General features: G+C 42.2%; 1 protein-coding gene across 1 annotated transcript in view; it reads right to left on the bottom strand.

Moving 5' to 3' along the window:
- UPF2 (UPF2 regulator of nonsense mediated mRNA decay) overlaps window positions 1-10,014 on the bottom strand; it is a gene marked incomplete at its 3' end in the record, with an annotated part of 49,075 nt that extends 39,061 nt beyond the window's left edge. The window contains exons 1-3 of the mRNA XM_079536611.1: window positions 9,914-10,014; window positions 4,585-4,964; window positions 2,768-3,547 (exon numbers count right to left, since the gene is read on the bottom strand). Of these exons, the coding sequence (XP_079392737.1) occupies window positions 2,768-3,547; window positions 4,585-4,946 (1,142 nt within the window). The 5' untranslated portion in view covers window positions 4,947-4,964; window positions 9,914-10,014. The remainder of the gene's footprint in view (window positions 1-2,767; window positions 3,548-4,584; window positions 4,965-9,913) is intronic.
- Window positions 10,015-13,570: the final 3,556 nt, after the last annotated feature.

Below are 13,570 nucleotides of genomic sequence, written 5' to 3'. Positions count from 1 at the left end.
AATAACTTGGGACTAAAAAGTCATCTTTTTATACAGGACATTCACAGGGCAAGAAAATTTCTTCAGCTCACTTGAGCCAAAACATAGTTTAGATATTTTGATAGAGAGCAAAAGGCATTAATGCTAGCAAAAGCTCTATTTCTTGTCCCTCTCACAAAGGCACACCTAAGTAACGTGCACTACCAAGCTTCAGTTTGTGTTAAATTCAAGCCAAAGTGTGCCAAATAATCTTTCAACAGCACAATTTGTTTTTACATGCAATCAACATTACAGCATAGGACACTTAATCTTACTTTAGAACTCTTCAGAACTTCGCAGAGTGCCGCAAATCAAGTTCATCAGATCTTCTGATTAAGTTAAGCATGTTTTAAGAAGTTTAAAGGATTTTCTTCCATGCTTAACCACTTCTGAGAACTCACACTAGAATCTGGCAATTCAATAGAAGAGCCTACACAGGTTTTGCTACGGGCTTTGCTATGCAATCAGGTGATCAAGTTCTACTGTCCAAGTGTAGCTCAAAATAGTTTTCCTAATTACCCATCTGCAGACATCTTTGCGTGTGCAGAAACCTGGCTTCAACCAAATGCTGTGGCAGGTAATGAATTTGTTGAAGCATACAAAAACACGTTAATTCATAATTAATTCATAATTAATTCAACCAGCTCAAGTTATCTCACAACAGCAGTTATTCTCCTGACACAGATGAATATGGGACACATTCACCTGGAAGAATTATCTCCAACTAAACATGCAACAGGGAACAGCTCAATTCCATTTCACTCCACTACTTCTGGAGTAACAGCTGAAATAAAAGCTCTTGAAACCCTATCAATTTTGCTGCTAACAAACCCACAGAGGACTGCTTTTTTTTTCCCCTCAGTAAGATTGTTGACTTTAAATATATATAAGTATATATATATGTATTTAAATATATACAAAAATAAAAGTAAAACCATACATACAGTCTTTTGAATTGGAAGGCACCCTTAAGAGTCATCTGGTCCACAAACAAACCACAACCCTCCTTCAGAAATTCAGTTTATGAATATTTCTCTCGTATTCTAACTTCCTACCAGCCAAATCTCTGTTCTTTACCTCACAGCCTCACAAGTAAAACTCAGCAGAAAAGTTTTTTCATGTCTCGTTTCGGATAAATTTACTTCCCAACTTATTAAGCAGCTAAAACCAACATTTAAAACTTCAGATAAATGTAATTATTTTCATCTGGTGATAAATGATACTTCTTCATATTCTTCCACCAAAACAAAGCTTTGTGCTTAATCTCACAGGATAATTCAGATTGGAATCAGTCTGTTTCAATCTCCTGCTTAATGCAAGACCAACGATGAGATCAGACTGGGTTGCTCAGGGCTCTCTCTACGCAGTTTTAGAGAAGTTCTTACTTAAATTCACAAATAATCACTCAAGTACTTTCCCCTAACCTGAATCACTTATGTTCTCTCATTTTCTTACATCTTCATTCCCTCAGAATTTCTTTCACTTAAGTCCCATCACACAAACTCTACGACTGTTCATTGACACTGCGGCCAAAACAACAGTGCCCCAAACCAAGAATAACTGTGTAAGTACAGAGGTTTATACTGATTGAATTAAACAGTGGCAACGGCTAAGTCAATAACTTCCTTTAAAGCAATAAGTTAGCTGGAGAATTAATGCTAGCTCAAGAGTGAGTTTATGATCCCCTGAAACACAACAGTGGACTGAGAGCAGCTAGGACTGCAGCACAACATCTGTCAGCATAGTGGGTCAAAGTTGAAAGCCTTGATTTGGGAATGTCAGAGTTGGATGTGTTCCAAGCATACATTTAGAACTGTGCTAATGATCAGCATTTTGACTGAAACCTGTGGATACACACAGTACCACATCACATATCACTCCTACCAGCCTGGAGTGCTTCCAAAGGATATAGAACTACTGCAATCATTTAGGACCCACAGCTGGCTTTAGGTTCACCCTGAGATTGACAATTCAGGATGCTTTAAACAAAAAGCACGTTTTTGTTGGTTTTTTTTGTTTGTTTGTTTGTTTGTTTTTAAACAAGTTTGTTTATGGTAGAAATAAAATTATTCAGATCTTAAAAGGTATATATATTAATTCTTCAACATTAATATTTCACATATATAAAAAAGGATTTGAATCAAATTGTCTGTACCTTTAAGCATCTGCTTATACAAAAATTGTAAACAATGAAGTTTAAAGGCTACTTTTTTATTCCAATCTTATTTTTTTCCATACTCACTACCATTGGCAACATTGGTACACTAAAAGAAATGCAAATGAGCCAAAAATATTGTGGCATATGCTCCGTTAGATAGGTGTGGGTGGAAAGGGAGAAATCAGATTATGTCAACTGGAAAAGGCCAGTATCAGCTGGTAAATAAGCAAGACACTCAAGCTGCTATGGGAGCATCACCAAAATAATTTAATTAAGAGAATTAAAGTTCAAAGTCAGCCTGCACTTTCTTCAAAGATCCTTGAGGAATCTGGGTTTTTAGCTCTTTTTTTTTTGTTGTTTTGTTTTGTTTTTGTTTCCTTTTTTTATTGTTCTTTAAGTATTCAGAGAAAGCTTGGAACTCTTTATAGCTTGATTGGATTATTTGATGTATTTTTAGGCATATCACAGAACACACATCTCCTGCACACCTCTAACAAGACACTTGTGGTGACAAATATTGCAACAAATCTAGGCATTTCAAAACCAAACTATTGTTTCCTCCATAAACAAAAAGCAACATTTAAATGTCACCTGTTTTGTCTTTCAATATTTTGTAGCTCCCTGTGGTCCCTTTTCAGGTGTTTGGTCAAAGACGTAAAGTACTCCTTCAACAAATTCTGGAAGGGCTGTTGTTTCTCTGGGCTAATTATCTCACTAGGAGGAAAGCTCAAGTTAAACTTCTCTGCAACAGTTTTTACTTTCCTTGGTACCAAACCAGCAATGTCATCTCCACAGTGCCGACAAAAGCTGATCACCACAGAAACATGAGTGTGGGATTCTCGATCAGCGTTAATAATATTTTTAAGTTGCTCATAGATTAAAGACAAACCTTCCTTGTCAGTGAAAATCCCAACTATAGTCAATTCTGCAATGAAACGCAAATCAGTTCTTAGCTTTGTAATGTTGGGAGTCTTCTCTTCTTTCCTTGCTTCAAAATGCTTTTTCCAAGCCTGAAGCAATGAAGGGGCAAAATCAGCATAGCGCTGGTGAAAGAGAGAACACAAGTGCACAGCGCAGTTCACATCTGATATTTTCAGTTTGGCTTCCACAATAGAAGCTACTGCTTCTGCAATGTATTTGCTTAAATTCAGGCTATTAAAATCGTGGGACAAGGAGTCCCTTTGTTGCTCTGTAATGGTTTTTAGCTTCTTAACAAAAGCTGTGTTCTTCTTCAGACTGGAGTCTAATCTGCTGAAGAAGTTTTCCTCGGGGCGACTGTCTGGCGCACTCTGGTTTTTGCTGCGAAGCTCCTTCCTTGCCTGATGGCGCTCCCAGGCCTCCTGATGCAACTGGTGTGCTTCCTCTTTTTCTCTAGGAAAAGAAAAAGGAGTGATTATTGTTACAGCACCTTACTCCCACGTTAACGGGTCAAAGAAAGCGAGTTTGAAATCCTCCAGTAGAGCTGAACAGTACTAAAAGACTATTTTTTAGTATTTAACAAGTTAATCCTGGAATGCTAAAGCATCTGCTTGATCAACCACTGCTTGAATTTACTGCTCCAAAAAGCATGTCCCATTTGTTACAACACTGAATTTCTCACGTTCTTCTACGCAGAACATCTTAATCCCACCAGACTTGCAAAATATAAACATGAAACTTGATTTACTCCTGACTGAGATTAAGTTATTACAGAAGAGGACAGCAACCTTTTAAGAAGTTACTGTATTAGAGCTAAGGGAAATCTTCTACTCCCAAACCACTGAAATTAGGGAAAACTTGAAACAGCTGAATTACATCTGCCCCAGCTAGAATTTGGCTATGACATTGTTCCCCATCTTCAGAAGTGACATACTTGATACACAAGAATGTCCAGAATCTTGGCTTTACTGTCCTAACGATGCTATCTTCAACACTGCAATACCCTTTGACATCATACTAAAAAAATATTGTCTTGGTAAGAACACATATTGAAGTGATGGGTTATGTTCTGCGCTTGCCATCCATGTATCAATTGACTAAGATCAGTGCAAAGCAATTAGAGCCACTGCTCACAGTAGATTTGCTCCCTATACGGTCTGTGGGCTCACAGATGTTGTGCTTCCAAATTTACAACACTAACAATTCTCTATCTCAAAATAAACTGTGCTTCTTCATTGTCAATCTGGGCTTCACACGATTACCACACAGAGAACAACACCAAAACCCCATCCTAAAGACAAAAGTAACAGAGGTTAAGAGATGGAAAGTCAAAATGGTGTAAAAACTGGTATCCTCACACAGGCACATGTAATCTGTAGCACGACACACAACTTATTAACTCAAACAGTTCATCTTTTCTAACTCTGCCCACAGTCCCCACAGCAGGACTACAGCATTTGGCACAATTAAAATACTTCAGTACAACTTACTTCAGCTGAGCAGCTGCTTCTTCTTGTTGACGTTTAACTTCCTCCTCTTGCTTCTTTTTCTCTTCCTCTTCATGTTTCTTTTTTTCTTCCTCTTCTTTCTTCTTTTGCTCTTCTTCTGCCTTCACTTTATCCTCTTCCTTTTTCTTCCTGTCTTTGTCTTCTTTCTTTCTTTTATCCTCATCCAATTTTTTCTTTTTGTCTTCAGGAACCTTTACAGTCTCTCTCTTTATCCCAGCTTTGACATCATCTTTTGGCTTCTCCCTGGTGCTCACCGGTCGCCTTTCAACAAATTCTTTTTCCTTATTATTTAGCAGAGATTCTTTTTCATCCATATTGGCTGACTTTTTGCGCTCAGCTGGCATTGCTTTACCCAGGCAAGTCTGCAGAATCACAGGAAAATAAATACTGTTAACCCACATTTGATATATTAAAGTCACTCTCACAGCCCACCCGTACTCAATTCTTAACTGACCAGAACAGAGGTTTGACATACATTTGTCAGAACTAAGGAAGAGATCTAAACAGATAACAAGTAATCTTTTCATTACAGCATTACAAGTCATAAAGCCAAGGTTGTGATAAAATAATTTGGATAATTTCCACATCTAAGTTATTACAGTGATGTTCTGAACAAATTGTGAAGTTGTTCTCAGCAGAAATTGTGAAGTATAAGCATTTGAAATTTATGCAACCTGACAAATGTGTAATTTTAGTTCATAAACAGAAATTCATCTGAAAAAGAAAAAATCCAAGACTGATGAAAATGAATTACTTAAAACTTAACTTAAAACTAAAAATATTTGATTCATCAGAATGCATCAGCATCACCTGTCCTACTGAGATTACTACATGTCACCTAAGAACTCTCCCTCTTTAATACAGGATCACAGGACAACACAGTTTTGACCTGAAAAGGTCCAGTGTCTGCTCAAAGCCCACTGAGTTCTGAGGTCAGACAAGAATGCTCTGGGTTTTCCCAGTGCAGTCCTAAAAACCACCAAGGAAGGAGATTGAAGCCCTCCTGGACAACCTGCTCCAATGCTTTACTGTCCTCATGGTGAAAAGCAACATCTCATTCCCACCCTCCCAAGATGTCCCCAGTTGCTGGAAGCATTCTTCCACACAGCGCAAGTAGCAGCTGGAAGAATGCTGTGCTGAATAAGGTGAGTGCACGAGCCTCCCTGCCAGCAGAACAAACCAAAAAACAGAAAGGCTGTAATTAGCAGGAATTATCAAAGGCTCCAAACCATGACTCTACTCAACTGACTTGTTTTTTCCTCCCCTATGACTTGTAAGAGCTTCATCATCTTTAGGGTTTTCAGCCCTTTATGCCTTAGTTCTATTCAGTGAAGGGATCCAAAAGACAACATATACTCAACAAGAAAGGACAGACTCACAGAATAGTTATGACTTGAAAGACTTTGGATGTCACCTATTTCAAGGTCTTGCTGAAAAGGGAGTCAAGATTAGGAACTTGCCCCACGAAGTTTTGAGGATCACCAAGGACAGAGATATGACAGCCCCACTGTGTCCTTGCTCCAGCAACTGAATATTCAGTATTGAAAAAAACTTCTCATATCATCCTTGAATTCAGTATGCCCCAACTTGTGCCCATTTGTGCTCATTCCTACCCATGTACAGCTCCAAGGAGAACTTGGCTCCATCTTCTCTGCACTGTCCCACTAAGTAGCTGCAGGCAGTAATAAGACCTCCCCTTCTCTTCTTACAGATGAAGAGACTGTTCTCTTTGCCTTCAGACATTGCATGCTACAGCCTCCTAACGATCCTGGTAGTTCTCACAGAGAACTGCTCCAGTACAGCAATGACTTTCTTGGAATAGAGAACCCACTACTGGAGCTGGTACCCAGACGTGATCTTGCAAGCACCAAATAGAGGAAAAAACTTTGAAGCTGCTGGCTTGTTGCTACAGTCCAGAACACTGCTGGTCTTAGGTATTCTGCTGACTTGTGTCTAGTATCAGGTAGGGCCAGACAGCGCTGAAACAGTCAAAAGAAACAGGTAAGCCTTATTTACCTCACGCTAAATTCATAACTTACAAAAAAAAAATGTATTTTATATCAATCATGAGCTATAGCTCACTCTCCTTCATGCTGTTTAGCTTCAACGCACTGATAAATTGCAAAACTTTAAACTCCAGATCCAAGAGCACTGCAAGGCATTTAGCAAAATGCTTGCATGTTAGAAGAACCTCAGTCCTAGCTCTGCAAATATTTATCCATCATTTTTTACTTGCATATGTTTAAATGCAAATATAGGTAGACATGATGGACCACGCTGCATGTGGAATCTCCTGAAAAAGCATCACTTTTATTAGTAGTGCCCGTTTGATTCCCAGTTACCACTTCTTGCCTTTCTATGTTTCAATTAGACCAGATGATGAAAATAAGCTGGATTCAAATATTCTGTGCATCTACTCAACAAAACGGGGTAACAAGGCACATCTCAGGCCAGCTAGGAATGCTTCCAATATTGTTTTTGACTATTTTGAAAGATAGTTATAACCAAGACATCACACCAAAGAAAGTTTATTTCTTACTAAGTAATCCACGTTCCCTGCCCCCACTGTGAACCGTAACACAAGAGATCCATATATTGGCAATCTCACATGGAACACCTGCATTTTTTCAGATGCTTGCAAGTGTCTTACGAAGAGAAGACCTAGCTGCAAAATTTGACAGTGTTCACATACAGGCAGTGACATATTAGTGGTAAAGAAACTATCAGGGCCTTTTTGAAGGCAGCTGGCAACAGCACCAGCAAAAAGACATTTCTGATGCTGTTCTATGGAAGCAAGACCAATCAAATCAGCACAGCTTACACAACTACTAGCAAATCTGGCTCCCTAATGCATGTCTACAACCAAAAGGTTTCACAGCTCAGCAACTCTGAACTACTTGGATTTCAAAAAGCTGACAGACATCAACTTAAAACAGCATTATTATGAAATCAATACTTAATGCAAAAAAAAAAAAAAAAAAAAAAAAAAACACCAGAAAAAGAACCCAAACAACTAAGCAGCACTCAGAACTCCTTCAAGTTATGGGTCAGAACTAATTTCCCATCTCTTTACGCCACGTAAATGGGCCCTGTTCCTTACACACTCATCTGGGAGACGGGAGTCCTGCTCTCATTTCACGTTCAGCAATGTTAAGTCCATTAATCTTTTTGCACTGTGAATCCATACTGCTAGTTCCAATAGTTCCAGACAGCAGTTTAGCTGCCATTATCACCACTGAAAAAAAAGTGGGAGGAGGGAGGTTTTCAGAACTTAAACACTGCTGTAACATACTGCAAGCAAGATTACATCTGGTGTCACGCTGCATGAAGACTTTCCATTAATTATATTAAAATGTTTTCCCACCAGGAAAGTTACTCAAAACAAAGAAAGATGTATCCAGTTTGCTTGTATAAAAGCAAGACAAAAAGATGTGATAAAAGGGATGGAGCACTATGATTTCACAAGGGAACATTATCTACTTCCCACACCCCTGTAAAACCAGTGACGAGCCATTAGTTTACAACGGATTTCTGACCTATCCCACAGGAGATACAACATTGCTCACTGTCTACCATATTAAGCCCTTCCAGTTGTACTGGCAGCTCATTTATGCCTACCACCAATTTATTAAAGGAGGCAGCTTAGCGTGGTGGCTTCCAGCTCTACGCAGACTGATTCACTGGTCAGCTTGTACGGGTCAGCCAACAACACGAGCAGAACAGAAGTGCCCACAGAGCACATGCTGTAGCCATTCTCTCCTGAGAAAGTTAGTTTCAGTCTTTTTTCCCCTCAGCTACTGGTTATTATAAGACCTGTAGACAATTCATATCTTCAAAAGATCTAAATTGGATGAAACTGGTTCACTAATAATGGGAAATGGAGAAAAATGGTAACAGGCAGAGGGCTTGCCTTGATCTCATTCCCACATGAAGTTAGGCTGCAAGGTAGGGTCCAGGTACACAGAATGGTAAGGAAACATTAACATGCACATCAACAGAACTTCTATTTTGTATCTAATGCTTATGTGAATGCACTACTGGAAAGGCAGGATAATGACAACAGCTTCATAAACTGACAGAAGGAATTAGTGCTCATTGCTGGCAATTAGAAAGGACAAGACACACACGAGACAACGGGCCCATAAGCTCTTGATCTTTCAGCAATACATTTCCAGAATGATATTTGAGTTTTCCGAAACTCTTCTTAGTTCCAGCACTTAAAGGTGCTGCTTTCCCCAGAGAAAACCACTGAACTCTCTCACTACTAGAACCACCTTTACTCATCTTAATTTTCTCTTTTAAAATTGTAGCTGAATTTTTACTCAGTTTTTTTTTTTTTCCATACTAACTTTAGTATTTGAGACATTTATGAAATGGGGTTCACAATACTCCAGGCTCAGAAACTTTACTTTAAGAAAAAGTCCTTGAAATACAAAGGTAATATTTGCGATGAAGTATCTATGTGAATACTTAATCTGAAGGAAATAAAAGATTCATAGAAGTTACTCAGCATCGTTAATCTAGCCACCATTCAGAATAAACATCACCACCTTGGCCTGATATGCTAAATACTCACAAACCAATAAAAATCTGTTGTTACAGACTGCAGTACCAGAATCTCAATCCTTACAAACACAGCTTTGGCTGGGGGGAGGTGGGGAGAACAGACATACAACTTTGCTAATTAAAAACAGTTATTTACTTCACATATTTTTTGTATTGGCACTACAATTTCAATTGATCACATCAGCATTCCTTTATGCAGGTGCTTTGTTAGGTAAGGGAAATAAAGAACAAAGACAGGAAGCCCCACTTCTGACACTTTGGAAAACCTCAAAGAGCAAAAGACAAACTTCATCAGAAAGCACGTCACCAAAAAAAGAAATCAAGAGTCTCAGGGAACGTGAATTGCAATTAAAGTTTCTCTTAACTTTAAGTTAGGGACATATGGCTGGTCAGAGAAAAATAAGCCTAGGCACCACAAGTTTCTGACAAACGAGATGCGGAGCTCTACAGGAAATCAGAGCCACGGAACGGCGGGGGAAGGGGGGAAAGGGGAGCGATTCGACAGGACTGCTGAGCCAGGCGGGCAGTTTTACTTTCGATTCCACGCCTCAGAGCTGTCAGAGCTGCAGGAACACCCCTTCCTCCGAGGCCCGAAGGCAGAGATAAGGCGCCAAGCACTTCTCAGCCCTCCCCTCCCTCCGGGCCGCTCCTAGCCGCGCACACGGGCCCTCCACCCGCCTTCCCACAAGCCCGAAGGAACCGCCGCCGCACTGCACAGCTCCCGCACCCAGCCCTTCCTCCTCACCCCAACCCCGGGCCTCCGCAGGCCTCTCCCTCAGCCTCCTCGCGGCTCCCGCGCCCTCCGGCCCCGTTCCTCCCTCTTCACGTAAAGCGGCACCGCTCCACCCTCCGGGCCTCCCGCCGCCCCGCGCCGCCCCGCCTGAGGCCCGCTACCTGCGCCCGGTGCAGGCATCGGCCCGGCCGCCCGGGGAGCGCCGCCTCCTCCGCCCGCCGCCGCCCCCTCCCGCCGCTCGAGGTCCCCTCGCTCCGCTCCCCTCACGCCGCCCCGCCGCGCTCCCTGCCGGGCAGACCGTCGCGCCGCCTGACCGAAAGCGCCGCTCGAAACGAGCTCGCTCCGCACTCCTCCCGACACCCAGACGAGAAAGAACGGGCGGCGAGGCCGAGCCGCGCCGCTGCGGAGATCTCGGATGGTTCGGCGAACCGCGCATCCCGAGAGGCGGGCGTCAGGCGGCGCGGCGGGCAGCCCCGGGCGGGGTCCTGCGGGCGGGCGGCCCCGCTCGGGTTACCGGGCGGTGCGGAGGCGGAAGTGGCTGCGGGCGGAGGGGAGCGGCGCGGCGATGCTTTGCGGTACCGCGTGACGTCACGGCGGGGCGCTGCTGTGTGGGTGAGCGCCGCGTTGCGTCACGACGAGGGGCCGTGTGGTAGAGTCCTTCAGTTCGCGGGTGGCCGCGGAGGCGGCGCAGCCTCAACATCCGCTTCGTCTTCCTGCTGCGAGCGCGAACGCTTAGCAAAATTCATCTGCATCAGACCGTCCCTGCGTACCTCAAATCTGTGGTCTGGCCTGGTGTTGGCCATAAGACAACCCTGAATGAGCCCAAGTCGAAAACAGTCTGGCACCATCCAGAATGTACAAGTGTGCGTCTGGTTTTTATTTTAAGTTTGGAATTCAGATTCTTAAGCATTCAACTTCTGCGAGTTGAGCCTTTGCTTGGCTATGGCAAAGTGCTTACTTCAGATGTGCACAGCGCATGGCACTGCGGCCGGGATCACAGAATCACAGAATTGTAGAGGTTGGAAGGGACCTCCAGAGATTGAGTCCAACCCCCCTGCCAAAGCAGGTTCCCTACACCAGGTCGCACAGGTAGGCATCCAGGCAGGTCTTGAACATCTCCAGAGAAGGAGACTCCACCACCTCCCTGGGCAGCCTGTTCCAGTGCTCCGTCACCCTCACCGTAAAGAAGTTCTTGCACACATTTGTGCAGAACTTCCTATGCTGCAGTTTCTGGCCATTTCCCCTTGTCCTGTCTCCACACACTGCTGGAAAGAGTCTGGCCTCGCCATTCTGCCCCTCACACCTTAGATATTTATAGACCTGGGTCAGGTCCCCTCTGAGTCTTCTTTTCTCAAGGCTAAACAGACCCAGTTCACTCAGCCTTTCTTCACAGGGGAGATGCTCCAGGCCCTTCACCATCTTTGTGGCCCTGATGATGGCATGATGAGGATGGGCACAGTGAGACCATTGAGCTGTCACAGCTTTTATTCACAGGCAGCCCGAGGATGGGACCGCGCACAGAGGCAGAGCATTGGGCGTGCGCTGCCAGCTGTGCAGGAATGGGCACGTTTTGTTCCAGCAAAAAAGCTCTCCCCACATTGTTTAATTTTCATGGCTCATTTTGCAGACACGTCTGAAAATCTCTTTCTGGAAAAGTTTATTAATGTTTGAAAGGATGAAGTCATGCTTCTTATTTACATTGATCATTCAAGTGTGCTCGCTACACAAAGGTGTCACTTCCCAAAATGCGTCAAGTTACCAGGTTGCTTAAACTGTTTTGTCAGAACAGAGAAGATCCATGTAAGAAAAAGAGGGGCTAAGTGGGGAGGACATGTACATATTAGTGCTTTATTCTCCAAAGACACCAGTCATGTAACCTGTCAGTGGATGCCTTGCAATTATTCCTTTTTCTTGTGGTTTAATAAGGCAATCTTTGCTTTATGTGAGCTTTACATCTCACTTTCAGCAGTATTACATCAATAAATGTTGGTCTATTTTCTTTTGTAAAATGCCGTTGCTACCTTTTCTAGCATGAATAAAATGCTCTGAAATTCTTCCCAATTTTTTCAATATGTTTCCTCAATTACTGGCACCAAACACACACACTATTCAGACAGCCATAGCATGCCAAATACTGGCCTAATGTACAATCTGTAGGTGTATACAGAATTTGTCTTGTAGCCAAAATGGGAAAATAATCTTTTTTGCCAAGAGAGCTGATAGTCTTCTAACTTTTGCAGACCCATCTGTTTTATTCCTGTGATTTTCAGAAATTATTTATAATTGCTGTTTCCTGGAGAGGGGCTACATTCTAGTGCACGTATTTTTTCAAGTTGTACAAATTTAGGTCTGATCCTGTTCAAATAAATGACATTTACTTGCATCCAATCCAGTGTCACATTCGTAGCCAAACAGCCTTTCTTCACCACTTATCTCTAGCTGACAAATCTTGTCAGGACATTGTGGGAAGATTTTGGGGTTTGGTAGAACTGCTGAAGTGGCATGGATTGCAATCCCTTTAGAAATACACCCAGCCACTGCTGATTTTCAATTTAAAATATGGCAAGTTTTATTTAGTTCTATATTATTTAGCATATACACCTCCATTTTTGAACTTTATTATTTAGCTATGATATCAAGTAGAGCAGAATTGATACAGGAGTATCTTCTACAACAGCCACTCAGCCTCTGCTGGAAAAGTCAGGCCAGGAGATTTCGCTTGGGGAGCCAGAGCATGTGAACTTAGCAGTGGTGTTTCTGCTGGTAAGGGTAACACTTTCTCATGCTCAAGACATGATCCAAAGTCAATAAACCTTTCTTTAATTGACATAGATACAGCTACAGCAAGAATTTTGCCACATGTAATTGCATTCTAGACAAGATGGTTATGCTGCAAATTCTGCAAAACACTTTACATCTTTAGGAACTGAATTTTCAATCACAAAAAAAAAAAAAAGTAATTGAAGGAAGCTTATAAGCAGGAGGAAGAGCAACTTTTTACATGGGCAGATAGTGATAGGACAAAAGGGAATGGCTTTAAACTAAAAGAGGGGAGATTTAGGTTCAGTGTTAGGAAGAACTTCTTTATTCAGAGGCTGGTGAGGCACTGGCACAGCTGCCCAGAGAAGCTGTGGGTGCCCCATCCCTGGAGGTGCTGCAGGCCAGGTGGGATGAGGCCCTAGGCAACCTGAGTTTGTGAGGGGCAGTCAGTCCAGGGCTTTGAGGTCCTTTCCAATGTAAGCCATTGTACAAGTCTGTGATTCTGAGAACATCACAAAATTCAACATCTTCACTTGACATGTATTCCATAAACCCACACTTAGACTTCATTAAAGTAGGAAGGGAATTCTTATATAGAAATATTTTCTTACCCTTCTGGGACCCACATTGTGTGGCTGAACCACCTCATTGTAGTCCTTTATAACTTGAAAATTTTAATGTTCAGACCTGTTCATATGAATAACTGAGAAATACTCAACTAGCTCTCTCTCTATCAGCTTTAAACAAAACCATATTGATACCTGCTATTTGGCTGATAATTACCTAACAACTGTGGAAAAGTATTTCATAATCTTTCTGCAACATCTGTGCTTTTCCCTCTGCACGGAATAGAAATATTTAACTATGCCGACCTTTTCTGCCTCTACAGAATCATGCAATGTAACAACA

Source organism: Tetrao urogallus (assembly GCF_951394365.1).
Source record: "Tetrao urogallus genome assembly, chromosome: 1".
In the NCBI taxonomy this organism is placed as follows: domain Eukaryota; kingdom Metazoa; phylum Chordata; class Aves; order Galliformes; family Phasianidae; genus Tetrao; species Tetrao urogallus.
Note: the sequence above shows the minus strand (reverse complement) of the source record. Positions and strands in the feature narration are given on the sequence as shown.